Source organism: Rhinatrema bivittatum, chromosome 1 (assembly GCF_901001135.1).
Source record: "Rhinatrema bivittatum chromosome 1, aRhiBiv1.1, whole genome shotgun sequence".
Taxonomy (NCBI): domain Eukaryota; kingdom Metazoa; phylum Chordata; class Amphibia; order Gymnophiona; family Rhinatrematidae; genus Rhinatrema; species Rhinatrema bivittatum.
Window position 1 is genome coordinate 88,081,119 of NC_042615.1, and position 24,047 is coordinate 88,105,165.

Consider the following 24,047-nt stretch of genomic DNA (forward strand, 5'->3'; position numbering starts at 1 on the left):
CGATGCAGAGGAGCAGGTTCTACTGCCTGCTGATTGAGGAGCAAATCCACTTCCAGGCAAAGTTGTGTCAACAGACTGATCTGGATTGAAGGCCGAGCAATAAGGCAGTACTGGAAGCCAGGAAAAACATAAGCAGTATCCAGACTCCACAATCTTGAGAACCTAGCGATTCTTTGTGATCTTCAGCCATTCCTCCAGGAAATGCTGGATTTGGAGGATGGTCAAAAACATGGTCCTAGCTCGGAGTGAATTGGCTGATCCGCTTTCAGTTGATGGCGATCACATTGTCTACTGTGTGCCAGAAGCTACCGCTGTTGTGGAAATAGAGGCTGCATTTGGTATCTTTGAAATTGTTGAAAGGAGTGTCTCTACAAATGCTGTCTTTTAAAAGAATAGTAAGAGCACCTTGCAGAATGATGCTGTTCAAATCCAGTTGACAGGGACTGGACTGCCATATGTTGTGCCTTTTTTTGAGCAATTGTCTCTCTGTGTTTTTCACCGAAAAGGTGAACACCGTGGCATGGAACATCCATTAACTTGTCATGACATTTTTGTGGAGGCAACTGGCCCTCAACGAAGCCATGCGGTATGCTTTGAAGGATGCTGCCAAGATACATACTGTGGTGTCAAATGCCTAAATGGAGCCAATACGATGGTGTATTCAATCTTCAGCATCTAGAAATGATTGAAAATACGAGACTTCACCTTGACTGGGTGGAAAGTTAGGCTTCAGTTTCCGAATACAAGCGTGTAAGTATTGAACAGTATAGAATAGTTAGGCAAAAATCTGTGCATACAGCATGGAGCTTTGGAATACCTTCTTACCAAAACTGTCCAGTAGCTTGGGATCCTTTCCTGGTGGAGTATTTGTATATATTCTTGTTTTCTTTGCTCTTTTAAGAGCTGATTCTACAACAGCTGATTGATTAAATAATTGCACTATCAAATATCACGGGGATTTTTGCACTCTATACTTGATATCTAATTTCCTTGCAACTGGCATGCAGAAAACAGGATTTTCCCACATCCTTGCAGAATGTCAGAGACAGGGAGAGCTGCATGGGGATCTTTATCCTTGTGACAATGACAGAGTATTTTTTCCCATATGGTCCAGAAATCTGGCATAAGAAAAGTCTTTTGCTTAAGAGCCTAGAGATGAGCTACCACTAATCCAGGACGCCAATGATGAAGTAGGTGACTGAGGAGGGGTTCCTGGTCATCTCAGAGGGGTATACTCCTGGTGTACACTCTCAGAATGGCTGGCTCAGCTGCAAATGATTGCCATGGATGAGAACCACCTGACACAGGCTCTGATGAAGTTCTACTTGCACCAGAGATACTGGGACTCCTCTTTGTGAGAGTATTTCTTATATCCTGGAAGGGAAAGGTTAGAAACTACTCTCCTTTTCTTTATCTGCCATAGAGATAAAAAAAATCCTTCATCAACTGTACTATTTGGTCGATAAGCTGATATGCATAAGTGGTAGAACATCATCTTCTTATACAATGCAGACAGCCTAAAGGAGATCTAATAAAGAGGATTGTTCCATTTATTACAGGGGAAACTGAAGTGGGTTTTAGCTCTCCCATTAAGAAGCCTGAGATAGTGAGCTCTCAGAGTATATAAACCCCTGCCACCATTTTAGGGTATTGACTTTTGAATTGGAAAAATCAGACAATACATACCAGTCAAGAATAACACAACAGACCACATATTACAATACAAACGTTGAACTGTCTCACCATATCATTATCAACAGTGATTCTCCACCCCCGTCACTAATAGTGCTGCTCCCCCACCCCCATTTAACCCACATCCACACACACTCATACAGTACCATACATTACAACCTTATTTCCCATCTCTTCTTTAACCGATGAAAATTTACTACAGGTATGCCTATATACACTGGGGAATAACCCACACTTTGCACATTATAGCAAACATTTGGTGACAGTAAATCAAAAAGATAATGCTACACCTTTATATATTCTTCAGGTATCCTTCGACCCAAAACACACACATCATATCTTTGCATCTGCATAAGGGTAACCGTATACTCCTGTCATACTGCAGATGGAGGACTGTCTGAATTTCATTCTTTAAGTATGCATTTACATGTTAGTAATAATGCTATTTTAATAAAAGCTTGATACCCCTTTTGTAAACCCAGGTGCAAATCCACTAAAGCCTGCACATCTCCCAAAAGAAGCATATCCTCCTTAAACGGTAAGTTCACCTCTGTACAATGGGTCAGGACAGATATCACATCCTGCCAGAATGGGTAGTTCTTATGACAAATGTACACTAGAAACACATGTACAAAAGAACTCTTTTTCCATAGTACATTTATGACAGTCATTCATGTCCACCCTCCCCAACTTGTGCAAACATACCCTGTCCACTTGAAAATGATGCAATATTTTATACTGTATTTCCTTAAGAATAATTGCTATAGGAAGTCTGTGCATATCTTGAAATAAATCCTTTATCCGATCAAGTGTATATTTATTTATTTATGTATTTATTTAAAGGTTTTTATATATTGGTATTAGTAGGGACATCATACCGGTTCACATTTGAACAAAAGGATGAAAATACAAGTTAACAGGGGAGAAAAACTGGGAGGGGGAAAACTTAAGAGCAGCATGGAAGGCAAGCATTCATAACAACAACAAGAAGAAGTGAAATATATGGCTTCTCTATTTCTCTCTGCCAATAATCCAAGCTTCTCAGCCCATCACAAAATACAGTAGTCTTACAAAATCCATACTACTGAAAAATAGTGCTATCTGCGCCATCTCATCGGCAAGTTTAAGTTCTCTTTCTGTTTGTTCCGCATTTAGCCCCAATGATAAAATATAACGCCGAACTCGTAAGTAACCAAAAAAGTGTCGGCGAGAGAGATGACACACCCTCTGTAACTGCTGGAAACTCAAAATAAACCCATCCTGTCATCAATAAGCTGTCTGATAGTAGTGAGTCCCTGGGTGCCCCAATATCTAAAAATTGAATATTCTATCCCCAATGGAAAAGAGAGATTATCCTGGGTGGGGAAAAGAGACAGTCCCAAATGTCTTCATACAAATCGCCATGTAGCCAGCAGAAACTTCCTAAGATTTGACCTCATATATGTAGCAACACAGAGCTATCAGAAAGATGGAGTAGTCCAAGAGGTGTAAACAGTGCACTGTGTTATCAGCTTATCATAACTTATTGTAGGTTGTTGTCCCCCTCCCAAAAAATTCTCACAGAGACAGACTTAAGAAGCACCAGATCAGCAGCAATTAGCCAGCAAGGGAGCATTTGCAGCTTATATAGCAATTTAGGTAACAGCACTATTTTTGAAAAGTGCATTTCTCCCCAGCATTGAAACAGGTAGTTCCCTCCAAATTTGTAACTGCCAAGCAAACCCATCTAGTAAATCTCATACAGCAGCTCCAAATTACTAGGCATAAAAATTCCCATATATTTAATCTTTGATGGTGCCCAGCGGAAGGGGAAAGAATCCTGCCAGGACTCTTGCAATTCAGTACATAGTGACTGAGCTTTTGATTTATTAAAGTTTATTGTCAATCCCACAATAGATTTAAAAGTTGAGAAAAGAGTCAGCTCATGAGACATGGCCTGTCTAGCATCTGCTAAAAACAACAAAATATCTGCAAAAAGGCATTTTCGCCTCTTGCTTCCCAACTGGGATACACCCTATCTCCACACTTTGTCTCAGCCTCATGGCCAAAGACTCCAAAGTTAGGAACGGAGATAGTGGGCATCCCTGCCGCATGCCCACCCCTGCAGTTCAAGTTCTTTAGAAAGAGAACAGTTTACCATAATTTGGGCCTTAGCTGCTGTGTACAGAAGCCTGATCCATTCTACAAAGGCAGAGATGGAAGGCCCAGAAGGCCATGAGGCTAAGCAAGGCAAAGCTGGAAGGCCAGAGGCCATAGGGTAAGCAAGGCAGAGTAGTGCCATGCAAGGAGCAGAGCAGACTTGATGACAAGGCATCAGCTGTAACAAGGGGCAGGGCTAAATAGGCCAAGCCTTTCTGACTCATGAGTCCATGGAGACTATGGATGGAGTGAATGGAGTTATAGCTCCATGGGGACGTCTGGTGGCAGGGAGATTGCATGGCTAGATCATAACATTTTATAAAATTTTGGCTATAATTTATTATTTATTTATTTATTTTTTATTTTTATATACCGACATTCTTACATCCGATGTAAATCATACTGGTTAATAATCCGTGGCTCCCAGTGCTTTGCTCAGTTTTAATCTTTTAATCGTTTGAAAAATCTGTCTATGAAATAGGTATATTGAGATTCCTCAGAAGTTCAGTCTTCAGAGCATGAAATGGCAGGTCTTTGAAAAACCTATCATGTTACTGAGTATCAAAAAATCCTCCAGTTTATAGAATCTTATAATAAGACCAGAAATGTCCAGAATCTTCCTATTGTCAGTAAGTGGGACCCCATTCTGATCACAAATGCCAGTAATAAATATTTTTTGTTTCAATCAAACGCACGCGCCATGAGTTTCCCAGCCTTGTTACCAAAGTTGCAAAAATTGAAATTTAAAATAGTTGCAAACTTCTTTGAGATGAAGCAGGTATTTAGTAGAGTCCTTACGTTGTCTACTGCTGACTTATGCTCTGCTGATAAAGAAGAGTTATGAATTCCTTTCTGCCTTTTTTTTTTTTTTTAAAGTCTTAAAATCTACACATCCCTCTGCTTCCTCTTTCATGCCACATATGCCATAATTTCCCCCTGCATCACAGTATCCCAGCTTCCCAGAATAACAATGGGGAAATATCAGAGGTCTCATTAAAAACTGTCGGTATTCACTCCTTTTTTTGTCTCAGAAATTCACGAAATTCAGATTCTTTAAATAGGCCTTGCCTCAAAGGCCAAGTGAAATTTCCCTCAGTCCCTCTTCTCAACTTTAGAGTTAAACAGGGGCGAGATCAGATAAAGTAATAGTCCCTATTGATGCATTGAGAACCTCATTAAACAAGGTTTATGAAATACGAATATAATCAATTCTGGAATAACTGGTGGGGATTAGAGAAAAAAGTATAATCTTTCTCCAGGATGTAACACTCTGCAAATGTCTAAAAGACCTAGTTCCTGATTCAACAGATTAATCTCCCTCTTTTTTTCTTGGGGTCTAGAGATTATAGCTGGCCTACAATCTTCTTCACTAACTGTATCCAGATAAAAATCTCCATCCATGATCACCAAATATTCACGATAATTAAGGACAACAATTATAATGGAAGTAAAGAAAGTTTGATTGTATAAATTAGTTGCATACACATTATGAATAATATATTTCACCCCATACAACTACCCAATTAGGAAGAGAACAATCTTCCTAATCGTTAATTGTTTTTTTCCACTACAAAGGTAATGTTTTGTGGCTAAGAGTCAACACTGCTCTCTGAACACCGAGAACTATCACTAATGCCCCCGGCTATCCCCGCCCCTCCCTCAACAAATGAAAGAAACCAATGAAGTGGCTGAAAAAGGCTGCAGCTTTATTATTATGTAGCAGTAAAATCTACTCCCGGCTCAAGCCAAGTGGAAATCCCGGCACCAGACTGGTGCCCCCCCCCCCCCCCGGCCGCCTGCCATATTACCTAGCAAGGCAGCCTAAAATGCCTGGTCCCCTGCCGTGGTCTCCGAGCAAGGGGGCCCCTCGGGCCCACCAAGTCATTCCCACTGGCTCGTGCCACCCCACTGGCATGGGGCAGGACGCTGGTCTCATGCACCCCCATAAAGCTGTGGACTTCCTCACAGGAAAAAAAAAAACATTCGAGCACCTCCTGTATTGAGTTATTAAAGAGGTCATAACCAATGTCGGATAAGTGTGTCCGGCCAGAACAACAGAGTCCCTCACATGGGTCGTCAGCCCACTCATGCTTTATCTGTCGATCTCCAAGCTTACACATCTAATGTCCGACTTGCCGGTTGATCTTCTTGCGGCAATGCTTCCATAGTCTGCTGTCATTCCATTTTAAATGGTGAATAATGTCTGACCATATGAGACATGTACTGAGGAAAAAGGACACTAACTTGCTTAAATCTATCTTAAATTGGTGAATTAACTGTATACAAGTCTCAAACTCGATGTCATTGACGCCCAGGTGTAATACAATGAGCTGGGCTTAGCTATCGTGTACTTCTTAAACTGTGCCAATGGAAGGATTGATCCCAAGACATGCCTCTGTCGCCCATGTATATGATGCAGACATCGTGGACAGAGAGCCCCAAGTGAGCCCTTTTCTCTGCCCAGTGAACAAAGGAATGTCCAATGATCCAGACAATCCTTTGCCATCAGGGCAACTCTATATGAAGATATTGGAAAGAAGTTTAAACAAGTTAGTTATTTACGCCTGTTCAGTCCTGATGTATGTGTGCATGGTACCGAACCTCCACCGTCCAATTCTCTGAATGGCGTCAATGTTCAACCCAGCCAGCGCCTCGCTGGTGGCCACTCCTATTCTAAATGAGTGGGTTCCAAATTCATTGGCAATGCGCCCTACGTGGTCAATGCCCTGTTTAGGACGGCCGAAAACTGATATATTGTGAGGGGTAATTGATTGTTGTGTATCAAGAGAAACTTGCCACTTGGGGGGGGGGGGGGGGGGGGGAGTGTTGTGAGGCCAGAAATTCCTGCATGTTCTGTACTGGACAGGTGACCAGCGACAGCGTGTGTTTCAAGCATAATTTGCAACCCCGGGCTGTTTGATCTGTTTTTGATCTTTGTATGATTAACTGAACTGAATCAACAGATAATTTTGTGTTTTGCATCAATAAGCCCTTAAAACCCGTGTCCTTTTTTGAAGCAGCTACCATTCAATAATGCGCAGTGTGCCGAAAAAGGCCAGGCAGAATGTAGCTCGTATTCGGAGTCACATATGGATGATAATACCTGCCACAACTAAATAAGCAGGTTGTGTGTGACTGGGTGTCTGGCATTGCGAACTGGCTCTAACTTTCTGGCCCACCCAGCCAACATTTTCTTAGCTACCCTGGGCCTTAGAGAAGAAGGAAAAACCAGCTATCTGCTTCACCACTACCCCTCTAGATTTTCTACTGTCTTTAGCCCAAGCTATATATTCTGCAATCAACCCCTCGCTTATGGGCCCATAGGCCCAACCACATTCCTTCAGAAACTTGGAAATGGCCGTGTAAGCTCTGCAATAAGCCTCCCATGTAGCCGGGGCTACCGATCGGTGTAAAAGGTCTCATGTGGTGGTACTCCAATGTTCCACAAACGCTCCGGCTCCAGGATTCTTTCCTTGTCTGCTCCAGGTACCTGTTTATAGAACAGATTCCATTGAGTACCACCTCCTGCAGTAACTCTGCTACTTTATGACACCTGGCAGATAGTTTGTTTATGACCTGGACTACTGCCATATTGTCACACCAAAATATTATATGTCTATTGAGGAATTTATCCCCCCCATATAACCAAGGAACAAGTATGGGAAATAGCTTTAAGAAAGTGATGTTGCAAGTTAGACCCAATTCGATCCATGATACTGGCCACGGCTCTGCTGACCACAAGCCCTGCCAATACACACCGAAACCTCGGCCACGGACGCATCAATGTATGCCCAGAACGTAGCTGGATATGGGGGGGGGGGGGGTCTGGCCATACCGATATCCCATTGAAACTGTTCAAGAAGGTTGGCCATATCACTAAGTCCTCTTTCATAAGCCTTGTGATTCTGATATAGTGCTTTGGACAGCTTGCTTTCGTTGTACTGGTAGTGAGCCTCCTCAAGAACGCCCTCCCCATTGGTATGACCCAGACAAAATTAAGGGTGCCAATGAGTGACTGAACCTCAACTAAAATCAATTTTTTAACCCCCAGGGCATGTGCGAGCATATCTTTCATGGAATGTAGTTTGTCTTGCGGCAATCTAAATATCATTGCTATGGAGTCCAGCTCGATTCCCAGAAATTTGATGAGGGTGGAAGGACCTTCGATTTTGTCCTGGGCTTTAGGCACGTTGAATTCAAGAGATGTGCTATGGAACTCTGATAACAGGCTGTTAGGATTCATGGGTTTCGTGGACCCTTGGCCCGAGGCGCGTGTTACAGCCTGAGGGGAGGAGCCCCACAGGTCCTCACCGTTGGGAGGCATGGTCAGCAGTAGTAGGGAACACAACTGTAGTATAGCTTAGTAACAGAGTCTCTGGTATGGTGATGTAGAGACTGCCCCAAGGAACGGGGAAGCATGGAGTCAGGTTTAGCAGTAGTAATGAAGGTTGCCCCGAGGAGCGGGGAAGCGTGGAGCATGTTGCAGATGTGGAGAAGGAGACACTGCCCCGAGGAGCGGGGAGGTACAGAGCAAGTTGCTGGTGTAGCAACGTAGACACTGCCCAGAGGAGCGGGGAAGAGTGGAGCAAGTCACTGATGTAGGGACGTAGGCACTGCCCCAAGGAGTGGGGAAGTGCGGAGCAAGTCGCTACTGTACAGAAGTAGGCACTGACGTAGACACGACCCAGAGGAGCAGGAAAGTGTGAAGCAAGAGTCTCTGTAAGGCGGTTCCAGGACGACCCCGAGGAGCGGGGAAGCCAGCAGACAGGACCTCCGGAGAGGCACAGGGACCACCCCGAGGAGCAGGAAGGTCTGGAGACAAGTCTCCCAAGAAGCGGACGCAGGCCCCCGAGGAGCAGGTACCTGAGTCAGAGCCCAGGAACCGTGGTAGAGATCCAAGTCAGGAACAAATGTCTGGGCAGACAGGTACAAGCACCAGTAGCGAGGGAACTTGCTGCAAAGTCAATTAGTGCAGGCCCTGGGCGGTGCTTATGAATCCCAGCTAGTGATGTCATCAATAGGAGACGCCCCTGATGTTCCCGCCATAGCGTCCTTAAAGGTAGACTCAGTGGCGTGCACAGGCCTAGGAAGGCCCGGAGGAGGCATGGAGGTTGGCGACGTCCCAGGCGCCATGAGAAGTCTCTGGAGATAGACTGCATGCGTCGGCAGTGGCTAGCCACAGCCGCGAGTTCGCAGGGAGAGGAGAGCAGGGCCGCACATGACATGAGCTGGGTCAGCCGCGGGTGGCCACGGCCGGTCAGAACACAGGCGTGCGCATGTTGTTGAATCGGATGGGCCCACAAAAAGGAAATCATCTAAATAGTGGACTATGTTCGTCATACCAGCTTTCTGAGTGGTTACCCAGTGGCGAAATGAGCTAAAAAGTTCGAAGTATGCGCATGCCATGGAGCACTCCATTGGCATATACTTATTGAAATAGTACTAGTTTTTAAAATGGAAGCCCAATAAAGGGAAACTGTCAAGATTGACAGGAAGCAAGCAGAATGCTTTGCTCATCTGTCCACAAATATCGTGGACAGATGCGCAAAGCACAATTGGAAATCCAGGAGCAAGGGTGTGCTGCAAGGTAAATTTACAGGTGGTCTGGTAAGTAGGCAAAAGTCAGTTATATGTATAAACACAAGAGATTTATTTCAAGGCAGGGACTGAGTTATATTCTACTACTGACCCTACTTTGAAATAAATCTCGTGTTTATACATATAACTGACTTTTTCCTGCTTTCCAAACCACCTGTAAAGTTTCCTGTAAACAAGCCATGCTTACCTTTTCTCTTTTTAACATTGTGAGCAATTTAGTATGTTTTAGAAGAGAATATGTGCCATAATCATTTAAAGTAACAAATTTAATATCACCCATTTCCAAAAACCACATTAAAATACTTTCAGTTCTTTGAGCTGACCAATACTCAAGCCAGAAATCTCTCTGCACCCCCCAGCCTAGGTGCAGGGTTATAATACCAAAGCAGCCTCTTATCCCCAATCCACAACTACATCCATCTCCAATTCTGCCTCCCACCACCTGTAGCTCCAATCAGCTGAAATTCTCCAGTTTCCACCCTCCTTCCCCTATCACCTCCCCCAACTCCCACTCCTGTCACACTTCCATGCATCTATCCATACACACAATATCCACACCCCTAATACGATTAAGAAGAACCCCCATCTTCCTGTCATTTGGATCTTCTCATTCTTTTACTAACTGGAAAACGGGCCCGTGTAGACCACAGCTCTCAACCTATAAATTTAAAGCAATAACCATGAAGCACCCTGAAGAAGTTATATTCCCAAACAAGTAGAAATATATAATTTCCAATTGAACATCCCAACATATTTCTATTATAGAACTTGCAAGAAAGAAAAAGAAAAAAAATTACGTCAACAGGGAACAAATTGTGTATCTCTTAAGAATTAGAACTCCCCCACTATCATCAGTCATGACTTCCTCTCATGCTCACCAACTTAGACGATTTGTTCAGCAAACATATTAGCTCTCACATGAAGACACCAGCATCAGGTATATAATGTAAGTTTGCAGCAGCTGCCATTGAACAAATGGCAAGCAGCAGTATTGTGCAGTTACATAGAGGTCAAAATGCAATTCTTAAAAATCACATTATATTTCCTAGACTATAGAGGCACCAGCATTCAACAATACATATCCAGATCCTTAAAGTTGCTGTGTGTTAAGAACAGTTATATGTGTGATATATGCCAATGCGCCTAAACTGAGAGGCCATCCAGCATTTCGGCACATCAAGTAGTTAACTTGGAGACATAAAGCTATAAATCCTCTCCTATATTCCAGAAAAGTTGTCTTAAATCTTGACACACAGCTTATGGTCCCAGGTGCTATCAAAAGTCCAAGCGGAGCCCTGCGTGCCCATACGCCGAGATGAAAATCATTCGGGCTCCTCTGCATTCATACAGAAGTATTTATTCACTGGTGATCATTGCCCACAATAGGTTCCTTACCCATTCTATCGAACATCACAACTTCCTAAGAAGCAGTGAGAACAAACTGAAAATAACTCAGAAAACTTCCATTGGTTGGCACACTGTTCTCTCACAAATTTAATGCAGTCCACACAAAGCTCTGTATTTGAGCTTTATCCAACAAGAATTGCATCTTGCCTTCACATTGAACTTTAGTTTTGTCGGAAAAAATACCCAAATCTGATTTCATGTCTTTGTAATTCAGAGTAGTGGTCAACAGCTCCCTACGTTGGGCCGACACTGAGTGAATAATCATGGAATAGCATTAACTTAGTTCCATCATATTCCAAGGATCCTTTTGCTTGGTATGCTGCAAAGATTTCCATTTTATTGGACCAGTTAAGGAAGTAAGCAATCACGGGTCTCAGCTGGTTATTCTCTTTGACTGGACCCAGTCGATGCACATGTTCGCTAGTTATAGGACTCACTGAAATATCCAGGCCTGCAGTCTCTGGGAGCCATTTCTCAAAAAAGGAGGTAAAATCTCTGTCTTTGAATGTCTCCAGAAGCTTGATGACTTGCACATTATTTAGGCGATTTCTGTTTTCTTGATCCTTCACTCCTTCGATTAGTTTTACATTTTCCTTTTGTAAGGCCGCTATCTGAACATCTACTCTGGTGGCATGGTCTTCCCGGGCAGACACCCACTGCTCTACTTCCATCAAATGCTGAGCCTGAGATTCCAGACTTTCATTTTCAATGGTGGACTGAATTTTGGACAACCTATCTTCAAAAGCAGCTAAAACACTTTTAGAAAATAAATATCATTTCCTCTGAGACCATCGCCATCACTTTATTAGTTTTGGTTCTAAAGGAATCTGATAACATTTTAGAGTCAGTCTGTCGGCCTTTTTCTTGAGTCATCCTAGCAGATTTCACACTCATAACTCATTGTTTATGAATTACAAATGTGTCCATCCGATAAACTATATAATCCCAAAATGAAATTAGAAACAATCAGGGTGCAAGTAGAATGGCATGAGTTAGAATCGAAGAGGGGTGGGGGTGGGTCCATGAAGTTCAAGTTACCCATGTCTACCTAGACAGCCTATATTACTGGAAACACAATTATTACTTATATGGGTTAACATGTCATTATGCTGTTCCCCTTTTTGTTTCATTTTCTTTGCGGATAAGACCCTTGGGTCTCTAGGGTTGACACCTGGGTTTAGAAACTAGAAAGGGTACTTTTGCCTAACCTTAAGATGTCTCCTTGGGAACCTTTCGCTTTTTGGAGGAGGAAGTTTCCCCATTTTCTCCCAGTCTTCTAGTTCTTCCTCCAGGTACATTCCCCATTTTGATAAAATCCGTATTTGTGAAATTAAAAACTCAAGTCTTCGTGTGACTTCTCTGTATCGTATTAGCAACAATGTCCAATTCCGCCTCTACCATTAAGGCCTGCAGGCCTGGGATTTTATTGCTCAGACTATGAGCATTTGTGGTCTTAGCTTTCCAGCTGCTCTTCCAAGTCACCTTTTCTGCTTTTTGAACAGATGCTCTGCAGAGTGGCTCGTTTTCTTTTTCAATGCACAACATTTACTCGACCCTGAGGATTCAGCCTGCCCCACAGATATTTTTGAGGAGATCCTGCTCAACTCAATTCCTTGCGAGGCAGATGAAGCTTTATTACAGGAGGAGGACAGACTGGCTTCTAAGAGACTTATGCAGTTCCTCCAATTTTCAGGCTCTTAATTTTTGAGTGTACAGGGACATTCATCCACAGTTGTAATTACTGGCCTGGTCATGGTCTGGTCCAAAGTACCAGAATTTGTGCCAATATGTTATAGACATTTTCCTGCTGCAAACACCAAGTGTGGATTCCTTCTTCCCAGACACGAGTTAAAACTAAATTTCTTGATTTTTCTTCAATTGCTTTTCCCAGTATCACTAAAAAAGGAAAACTGGTCCTTACCTGCTAATTTTCGTTCCTGTAGTAACACAGATCAGTCCAGACTCCTGGGTTTTGCCTCCCTTTCAGCAGATGGAGACAGAGAAAGTTTTACTGACACTGTAGCATAACCTGGTGCTCCAGTATTTACCTGTACCCAAGCTAAGATGGGAAATTATACAAAAACTGAATTTAAACTAAACCCCATCTCCCCCCAATGAGCAGGAGAGACACCGAATCTGAATGAGCCTCATAAATAAAACAGTGTTCAGCCATCACCTGAGCCAGAAATCCAATTGAAAAACTATCAGAATATATATCTACAGCACAGATCGAGCAAACTCTCTAAACCCGAGCCGGTCTCTGGACTGATCTGTGGTTCTACATGAATGAAAATTAGCAAGTAAGGACCAATTTTCCTTTCCCTGTACGTACCCAGATCAGTCCAGACTCCTGGGATGTATCAAAATTTCCCTAAACCAGGTGGGAATGCGAGAATCCTGCTGGAAGTACACACTCCAAAACTGCCAGACTCTGGAACCTGGACATTCAGGCAATAATGTCTGGAGAAAGTAGCCACCCTGCAAGTAGCTGCCCTGCAAATGTCAGCTAGCTTGGCGATACTAGCTGACATTTGGCTCAGGATGCTGCTTGCAACTGTGTCGAGTGAGCTCTCAGTCTCTGAGGCACCGAACAGTCCATACAAATATAGATCGAAACTATGGCCTCTTTCAGCCATCGTGCTAAGGTTGCTTTCGAAGGTTTTTGCTCCTTCTTCACACCACTTCAGAGAATGAACAGATGGTTGAAAACCCGAAAACTGTTAGTGACTTCCAGATACTGCAACAGCATGCGCTTGACATCCAGACACCTCAACCCCTTATCCAAAGGGACAAGGCTATCCACATTTGGGAAGGCCGGTACTATCCACATTTGGGAAGGCCGGTAACTCCACTGTCTGGTTCAAATGAAAAGAGGAAACGACCTCTGGCAAGAAAGAAATACAAAGAAATGCAAAGAAATACCAGAGTCGGAAAACTTGAGAAAAGGATCTCTACATGACAGCACCTGTAGCTCAGAAACCTACCTGGCCAAACAAATTGCTACCAGAAAAATGGCCCTGCAAAATCACCTTTAAAAAAATTCTCTACACACTGTATATAAGTAAAGTTTTTCTATTATAGCCTAATCTCCATCAGGGGATTCCATTTCAGAAGAAAAAAATGCAGAGCTCAATAGGTCATATTATTTCTGGAGGAAAAGTAGAATCTGTGCAGTTTGCAATTGCTTTCACTGGAACAACATAAGAATTATGCAAGAATGTGGGCTAGGTGAGTTTTTGATTTCAGAATAAAGAGGCGGCACATCCTAGAGTCTTACAAGATAAAAACTAACTTGCCTTTTCTCCTCGAAGCTTGGCTTTAATCTCCTGCCGTTCATTAAAGTTTTGAAGTCTTATTTGTCTTAGCCTGGCCAAGTACTCCTATAAAAAAACAAAACAAATCCAGATAAATTAGCAGTATTTTTTAAGGGGTGAAACAACAAAAACCTAAATCGCAATTTAAAGTTTCATGATTACAGGCATCAAGGATAGATTTCAGAGGGTTACATGAAAAGGTTTAACTAATAATGGAAAATGAAAATAATTTTCTTTAAAAATAATTTTGATTTTTATTTTATTTAAAAAATAATTTGTGTTTCAGAATGGAGGCAGCTTAAATATTTGCACCAGAAGTTATAATGGCATGAAGGTTTTGCTTTTTTTTTTGGAAATGTTTTTGACAGAAAGAACAACATAGAGCAAGAGAGAGCACCTTGCATAAGCAGCAGACTGTTGCAATAAGGGACACTGTAGCAGCACAGCACTAACAGCAGGCATGTTAATAGGTCTTCAGGGATCTATAGAAATCTTTTCATAGTTTGTTATATTCAATTTAATAATAAAAACAAAGCCCATGCAGGTAAAGGAGAGAATGACATGGTGTGATGAGGATGGCAAACATGCGGCCAGCCTACCTCTTCTTCTTTGTTTCTGGACCTCCTTCCTCTTGCAGCACTGGGCCTGCCTCCATAGATAGCTGTCAGGCTTTGCCTTGTACCCTGTTCACCATTTAATGTATCAAGTTTAAGAATAGCTGGGGGTGTGGGAGGGGCCACAACACATCACCTGTTCTCCTCTTTATACTGGTACACATGGTCGCTAATTAAAGAGCTCCGAGGCAAAGAGCTGTATGGAAGCGATGCCACGGCCCATAAACAACAAAAATTCCTGAATCTTGTTTTCCTAGCAGGCCCAGGACATTGGCCGATCCTTAAGCCTAAGTGGAAAAAGCAACAAAGACCCCCTCTGCAGTCTAGCACTAAAAGCTAGAATAGAATTATTCTTTATAAATACCAAATTATTTTTCCTTTATTAAAAGCAGCAATACTACAATTTAGCCCATCACCAACTTTACTAACTTTCAGGCTCTTCTCTTGAAAGTGGAGTAGCAGCCTAGTAGTTAGAGCAGCAGGCTACAAACCAGGGCAACCAGGATTCAAATCCCACTGCTGCTCCCTACGACCTTGGGCAAGTCACTTTACCGTCCGTTGCCTCAGGTACAAACTGTAAGCCCTCTGGGAACAGGGAAATGCCTAGAATACCTGGATGTAATCCACTTTGAAGTGCCGAAAAGCGGAATATAAATAAACTTTGGTATCCTATTGTATATTGGGTGTTGTTTCTGACTAGTATGACATTTAAAACTAGCCACCAGACCCACCATTTGTGGTCTTCCATTTGAAATATTGTTCATACCAGTGAAAGCCATGCAGCCACTTACTGACACCACAATTAAGGTGAAATTACTTCTTACAAGATTATTTCCTTTTCTTGAGTCAAGTCAGACCAGTCCAGACAAATGTGTTATGCTCACCAACCAGCAGATGGAGACAGATTGACAAGCTCACTGATGTCACTCCTTGTGTGTGTCCATGTTGACACCAGGCTGCAGTATTTCTGTAACAAGCTGTGGACAGCTTCAATTCAAACCAATCAACATGATCTTTTTTTTTTATACATAGTTTTATAACATATAGGAAGAACTACTCACCTACAAAGCAGCATTGAAATACACCTTCCTTCCTCAGCAAGCTGGGGTAAGAATTCCAGCCTTTTCATCCATACCAAGGGAGCCTTTTCAAAATAAGTTAGAAGTGGAGGAGAATTTGGATATAATGCCTCAAGAGATTATTGTTACTAATAGTGGTTTGATAAAGGAGGGAAGAGTGGAGCTCTTACTTTGTGAGGAAGTAACTGAGTAGAGATCTCATTAATACTTTGACTTTGTTGAAGTTACTGCAGGAGGGAGTATCTCTTATCTCCCCATCCCACAACACTGACAGATCTACATGAGGAATTCCTGATACCTAATGTGTCACTAACTGATATATATATGTTCAGAGAGAGCTGTCTCCCAACTCAATGTTCAAATGCAAAGATTTTCTGAGGACTCTGTACAAACATATTATGAATATCATTGTTTGTTTGGAGTCAGTTAAGAAAGATGTCTCTGAATTAAGAACTAGTTTAGTTGTTGAAGAAGTTTAAAATCTGTGTATGTAAAAGATACCAGGATGATCAATAATCATTTGGAGAGCATTGAGAATGCTCAGAGGGGTAAAAATCTCTGTTTTTTTTAAATTCCTCATGACACGCTTGTCACTGTAAGAGATGTTTAAAAAAATACTTATGTAAGGTACTGTGCTATGCTGGTGATAATATTCAATTAGTATTCAACATTTATTACCGCCCAAGAAATAAGAAGGTTGTTAATAAACAGGAAAGTGATATGGATTGTTTAATGAATAATGAATCTAGTCCTACCACTTTTCTTGAGTCTTCCTTGGATAATATTGCATTGAGAGCTACCATATTGGTTTCTTTTAGCTTGGAGAAGCAGAAGCAACTGGTTTTTCATAAATATTTTCTATGTAAGCAATTTTTGTTTTGTAGGTAGAGAATCAAAATATTTCCAAATGTGTCAGTAACAACTCAGTATAGGAGGACATCATTTCTGGTGTTAAAGCAGAGGGTATTATCTATTGGTGCTACATTTTTTCTTAAATTCCCCTGCAAGTGCATAATTACTTACCAAAAGAATAATTTTGTTTTCTCTCATCCATCTGAAATTTTTCTGAGCGGTAAGGAAGCTGGTATTTATTTATTTAAAAATGTTTCTATACCGCTTTTCCAAACAAGGTTTAGTCAAAACGGTGTACAAAAGATACAAATCATAAAAATAAAAATAAAACAATAATTAAAAATTACACAAATCTTATAATAAAATAAGAACACAATAAAACAAGCTCATAGGGTAGGGTTGACTATACTGATTTGTGAAGTTAGTGAGGAACTGGAACAAATATACTGCCTCTCTCTTTCTGTGATTGTTTACTTTAATTTGCTTTGATTGTGTGTCCCCCTTTTCATGTGGGCTAGGAAATATTTTCCAGTATTTTTCTTCTTAAATTTGCTTGATAATGGTGCAACATCACATTTTATTCTTGTATACATTTTTATTATATAAGATTTAAAATAATAAAGATTAAATTAAAAAAAAAAAAAGAAAGAAATGCACCTCCTTGCTCTTGCCTTCCGGGCATTTTATTGATTGGAAACCTACTAGATCACCATCGCAGGCCATGCTCCTTTCCCTCTCCCACTTGAGAAAATGGCTGTTGCTCTCACCTCAGACCTACTCCTAGAGGGAAGAGGAATGTGATTGCCCTGACAGAGCTCTGTCTCTGGCAAAGAACAGATGACCTATACAGCTTCACGAATTGGGACCCTCTCTGATCATTAAACTCATCATTCACAGCTGCTATCCCCAATCAGAACTCGCCACTTCTTTTTTTTTTCCCACTGCCTCCAAAAGAAACACTTGCCGTGCTCTGCCGAAATGGCCAGGCTTCTTTCTTGCCACACCAAGACTTTGCACTGTGACCGGGACTTAAAGTCTCCCCCAATTCGCCCAACTACTTGTTCCACTGCCTGAGCCTCACCAAACACCCAGGCACAAACACGAAAGAAAACTGTATCCCCTAAATATACACATATTTTTAAATTTTAAAGATAGCAGGTATGGGGATAATGAAAGGGAGAGGAGGAGAAAGGGAACCATTCCAGTAAGAAACCCCCTTCTCCCAATCCAGACCCTCTTCTACTAAGGGAAGAAACCTAAATTTTCACCTGAGAAGCCCTAACTTCTCCAAAGCTCTGCTCAATTGAGGGAGGGAGCCTCACTGCTTCACTCGACTGAGGAAGGACCCAGCTGCTCATCTCAGAAGCAGCCAACTAACCTTACTTTACTGTTTACCCAGCCTCACCAGGCCGTGGTCCACAGCACTGAATGCTTGTCTACCATCTGCTGGAGACAGAATATTGGCAGGCTGGTGTCAGCATAGATGTATATAAGAAGTGACATCAGAAAACCTGTTGATCTCTGTCGCCATCTGCTGGTTGGTGAGCATAATCCACTTGTCTGGACTGGTCTGACTGGATGAAGAGAAAATACCATTTTCTAAATCTCCCCCCCCACTCCAATAAAAATATATAAATTAAGGACTCTTGCTGGACATGATACTGGACTATAGCAGATTGGTGTGGAAGAATGGCATGAAATTCACAGAACACCAAACTATGGTACTGCAGTTTAAAAGAACAAATATTTCATACAGAAAGCTTGCATCGGGTGCTATAACGATGAACAGACTGCCCCACTCCAGCAGAAAGCATAACTAGAAAGACATAAAAAAAATGCAAACTGATCACAATAAATAAAGCCCTTTACACAAGTGTGCGCTAAATGGTATTTATTTTCAGTGCTTCATTAGCAGGACTTAGAAAAATAAAATAAAACAACGGGACACTAAGTGGAAAGTTCATCTATGGTATTCAAGTTACATATTAAGATTTTTATTTTATTTTAGCCAAAAGAAATTGGGATAATGGTAATTGTTTAGAATCATGGTCTGGGAACAAGGAGACCTAATGTCAAGTTTTGCTTCCAGCAATGGCATCTGCTGCGACCAGGAGTGAGTCACTTGATTTAAAATTATAATGTATGACAATAGCCAGCAGACAAACTGTGGCACACTGACTGAAAACAAACAGTGAGCAGGTGAGAGGGCATGTATTGCCCATTGCCAAAACTTTCAAACTAAATGGGCACCACTATATTTCCAGGGTCAGGAGCAAGCCTATCAGGTAGCATGCACAATAGCACCAGGAGCTTCGTTAATGCCCATATTAAATCTCCCACTGGATTGCAGCGGCAGAGGAAATTGGCAGAGTACATCCACTTATCACAAATGTACCATGAAGTGAAAGTTGCTTACCTGCAACAGGTGATCTGAGGACAGTAAGATGTAAGGCCTTACAGCTGGGATAATATCATCCAACAGAACCCAGCCAGCGAAGATTACTACAAAAGCTTCTACAAGTTTTGACATGTTCCATTAAGTATGTGCATGCCATCCCATGTCATACAGGGCCCCTTCCATTTGTAACATTGTCAATATTCAAAATATTATCCAACTCCAAGGGGAGATGAGACTTACATCCTGCTGTCCTCTTGAGAACACTTGATACAGGTAAGCAACTTTTGTTTTTTCTAAGCAGGATGCAGTGATCCTCACAGATGAGGAATCCCTAGCTACAGGCTGCCCCGTAAATTTAAAAAAAAAAAGGGGGGGGGGGAGGGGAGGAGCAAAGGAAATAGAACCAGGAAAAAAACATATTGCCAACAGGCAATATTTTTGATGGTGACGCACCAATGTTGTAATTTTCTTTGTATTTTTTTTGTTTTTTAGGGTCTGCCTGTAAATGACAACAGGTTCTACAGGTGATGATTTGGATTTTAAGCCTGGAAGACCACAGGACAGATTTATCAAACCTACATTTGTGAAAGGAGTCTTATTCACGTTCCTTTCCTGGCTCTCTCCTGTGTGCCCTCATTGTGGTTGTTGCCTGATCCATTGTGTTGTCTTGTTCTTTGGATTGTCTCATCGCTGCCAACCTTGGACTGGATCTTGACTCTGCTTCTGTCCTCCGCCGTAAGTTCTGCTGTTCATCAGAACCTGAGGGCTCATTCTTAGGGAAAGGTGGTTGACTAGGCTGAAGACCTCCTGCCGTGGTGCGTTAGCTACCACCTGTTAAGGCCTATCTTGTGCTCGCACAAAATAGGCAGCACAAACTTAACAGCGGCACAAGGGCTCACTACCCTCTGGTATGACACTGGTTTGCTACTCCCCTTGTCCAGGGACCTTTCATAAGGTCTCATGATTCAAATTAGTCTGTCTACCAAGACATTTTTCTTGCCTTTCAGATATGTGGCCCTTAGGATCATCCTTTGAGAGGTGGCTCAGGCCCACCTCCAGAGAGCTTTCAGACACAGGTGGCAAGATCCTATGCTTCCTTGCTTGTTCATATAGAACATTAATAAATGATATCTGTCTGAATGAGGGAAAATTTGTTTGAGAACTGAGCTCTGAATGCCTTCAGCATGTACTGTTTTGTCCTTAGCACTAGGAAATGTACCTGAAGAAACTTTTCCTGAACAGATCAAAGGCCCTGCATATGGAGCCTCTCTACATGGGCACCCAGCTCAGATCGGATGCCTCAGAGGTTAGGACAATTTGAAATGGAGAAATCTGAAGAAAAATTGTTTTTGCTAGACTTGACTGAAACAGCCACCAGGACAGAGTCTCTTGGACTTACCGAGTGACTTGTATGCTGTTATGAAGATCCTGAATGGCCTGAATCCACTATGGACTTGTCTCATATGCAGAGGTGCCAAGGGTCATACCATATGGCCCACCATCCTCAACATGTCTCATGCTGCTGTCTAACAACTGTTTCATTTCTTCAACTGTGGAAGAAAGTTTTCGCCCAAGCTGCATTTTATATATGGGCAAGTCACTTTACCCTCCATTGCCTCAGGTACAAACTTAGATTGTAAGCCCTCTGGGGATAGGGAAATACCTACAGTACCTGAATGTAAACCGATGTGATATCTCAGATTGAATGTCAGTATATAATAAATTAAAATTTTTTAAAAAATCAGTACAAACAATAAGAAGCAGTGTACAATAATACACATTTAAATACACACAGAAGAAAACCAAACACCATCACAACTGCCCCTTTAGTTTTCCAGAAATACAGATCCCAGACACTAATTTTCAAGATCTTACACCCAAATTGTTTTTAATACACAAGACTCTCCCAACTACCCAAGAAGCCCAGTCTGCCCATTCTACCAAACCTCACTTTAGGCCTCTATAGGAAACAAATGGGCGTTTATCAGATTCTAGAACTTCAAATAGTTCAGCTCAGCTCTCACTGAGATTGGAAATTAATTCCAAACTTGTGATGCTGCAACTACAAATGCCCACTTGGCACAGAGAACACAGCAAAAATTATGCATTTGAGCTGCTGCCAGTTGGAACCCCTGAGATGATCTAACAGCCTGTCTAGGTTTATACCAACCAGGCCAGGATTTAGGCATAAGCAACTGCCTAAGGCAAAGTTTGAAGGCACCAAATATCCAGGACAGAGAAGCCAGCTTCTGCTTGACATAGGGCCAGATCATCTGCAAAGAGGCACTATTATGCACTCTGCCTATGAGCACCACAATCTTAAATCCAGTCCTATACCAATCAAGTTTGTCAAACATATTTAGGGTCATTGCCTTACAGCTAAAGTGAACAGTCAACAACTTAAAGTTAGCTCTTTCAACTGCTGGTAACCAATGCAAGGAGAAATGCAGAGGGGAGGCAAGTAGACAGGATGCCCTCTCATATCTAGATTTACCACAAACAGTCTGGCTGCACTATTTTGTATCAATTAAAGTTTTTTGAGCGAGTCGACACTGGCGAAAGGAGAGAGGAGGCATGCACTGAGTGACCTTGCTGGGAGATGCTGTCACTTGCGCCCTTCCCCCATCTTTGCCGAGACTGAAACGTCATCTCTAGGGGTCGCTAACCATCTTAAAAGCGGTGTGCTGGCAAGAGCAAGCGGGATGCTGGTGAAAGGAGAGGAGACGTGCTGAGAGACCTTACTGGGGGGACACAGTTACTTGTGCCCTGCCTCCATGTCTGCTGAGACCGAGATGTCATCTCAAGGAGTCGCTGACCATCTTAAAAGTGGAGTGCCTGTGGTGTACCACTGCGCCGAAGCCTTGCTCCTTAGGAGAATTTTAGCTCCCTATTTCTTTTCCCTTGCCTATGGGAAAGAAACAGAAGAGGAAACTCCCAGTTTATACTGTTTCAGCTAGAGGCCCGATGGATAGACATGTGTCTTGTCCATTGCTGGCAGCACCTTTGGGCATTTTTGCCAAGGGCTGAATTTCATCAGGAACCTCCCTAAGCCCAGGTTTCAATTCTCTTCCTTTGCAACTTCAAGCTTATGGGCCTGTTAATTCTCCTCAAGAAGCTGCAGAGAGTATTCCAATTTCATCCACTACACCCAGGGAGAAGTCTTTGAAAAATGTGGAGGTGATGGAGAACTTAAACATGAGGCCTCAAGTGAACACTGTTATAAACAGTGGTTTGGTGAAGATAGGATGAGTGGAGCCCATAGTCAGTGAAAATGTAACTGAGTAAAAATCTTGATAATATCTCCATTTTGTTGAATTCACCTTGGATGGGAGCTGCTTTGATTCCCTCTTTACATAATTCTTTGATCCACCCGAGGAGTCCTTGATATCTAATAATGTGTCATTAACTGATATATAGAAAGTTGTTTCAAGGACTGAGAAAGTTGTTTCTCAATTAAATGCTCAAATGCATAAGATTTCAGAGGGATTCTAAACAAAAGCTTAATGAATATGAAGTTCGTTTGGGGTTAGTGGAAAAAGATGTAGCTGAAGTAAAATCTAGCCTAGTAGTGGATCAAACTACAAAGTCGGTGTATATAAAAGATATCTTGATTATGAATAATCATTTGGTCAATTTTCTCAGTGGAAAAGGGTAAACAGTAGCATGCCCTCAGGGATCTGTACTTGGAGTGGTGCTTTTCAATATATATATATATATATATATATATATATATATATATATATATAAATGATCTGGAAAAGAATACGACGAGTGAGGTTATCAAATTTGCGGATGATACAAAATTATTCAGAGTAGTTAAATCACAAGCGGATTGTAATACATTGCAGGAGGATCTTGCAAGACTGGAAGATTGGGCATCCAAATGGCAGATGAAATTTAATGTGGACAAGTGCAAGATGTTGCATATAGGGAAAAATAACCCTTGCTGTATTTACACGATGTTAGGTTCCATATTAAGAGCTACTACCCAGGAAAAAGATCTAGGCATCATAGTGGATAATACTTTAAATCATCGGCTCAGTGTGCTGCAGCAGTCAAAAAAGCAAACAGAATGTTAGGAATTATTAAGAAGGGAATGGTTAATAAAACGGAAAAATGTCATAATGCCTCTGTATCGCTCTATGGTGAGATCGCACCTTGAATACTGTGTACAATTCTGGTCACCGCACCTCAAAAAAGATATTGTTGCAATGGAGGAGGTACAGAGAAGGGCAACCAAAATGATAAAGGGGATGGAATAGCTCCCCTGTGAGGAAAGGCTGAAGATGTTGGGGCTGATCAGCTGAGGGGGGTGGGGGGGTGGGGGAATATGATAGAAGTCTTTAAAATAATGAGAAGTCTTGAACAAGTAGATGTGAATCGGTTATTTACACTTTCGGATAATAGAAGGACTAGGGGGCACTCCATGAAGTTAGCAAGTAGGACATTTAAGACTAATCGGAGAAAATTCTGTTTCACTCAACGCACAATTAAGCTCTGGAATTTGTTGCCAGGGGATGTGATTAGTGCAGTTAGTGTAGTTGGGTTTAAAAAAGGTTTGAATAAGTTCTTGGAGGAGAAGTCCATTAACTGCTATTAATCAAGCTGACTTAGGGATTAGCCACTGCTATTACTTGCATCAATAGCATGGGATCTTCTTAGTGTTTGGGTACTTGCCAGATTCTTGTGGCCTGGTTTGGCCTCTGTTGGAAACAGGATGCTGGGCTTGATGGACCCTTGGTCTGACCTAGCATGGCAATTTCTTATGTTCTTATTTAGAGAGTATTGAGAATTATCAGTGGGGAAATATCCTTGATATTTAAACTTTCCAATGATGTATTTGTTGTCCCCATACAAAATGTTTAAAAAATACCTATGTGATATAATAGGATTTGCTGAGGATAAAAGTTCCATTAGTATCTAATATCTACTACCTCTCAACAATAAGAGGATT

The 24,047-nt window shown here is 41.9% G+C and overlaps 1 protein-coding gene across 1 annotated transcript in view; it reads right to left on the reverse strand.

The window, feature by feature from the left end:
• The window catches only part of NEK1 (NIMA related kinase 1), a 328,757-nt gene that overhangs the window by 174,337 nt on the left and 130,373 nt on the right, over positions 1-24,047 (reverse strand). The window contains 2 exon segments of the mRNA XM_029573804.1: positions 14,133-14,216; positions 14,750-14,833. Coding sequence (XP_029429664.1) covers positions 14,133-14,216; positions 14,750-14,833 — 168 coding nt within the window.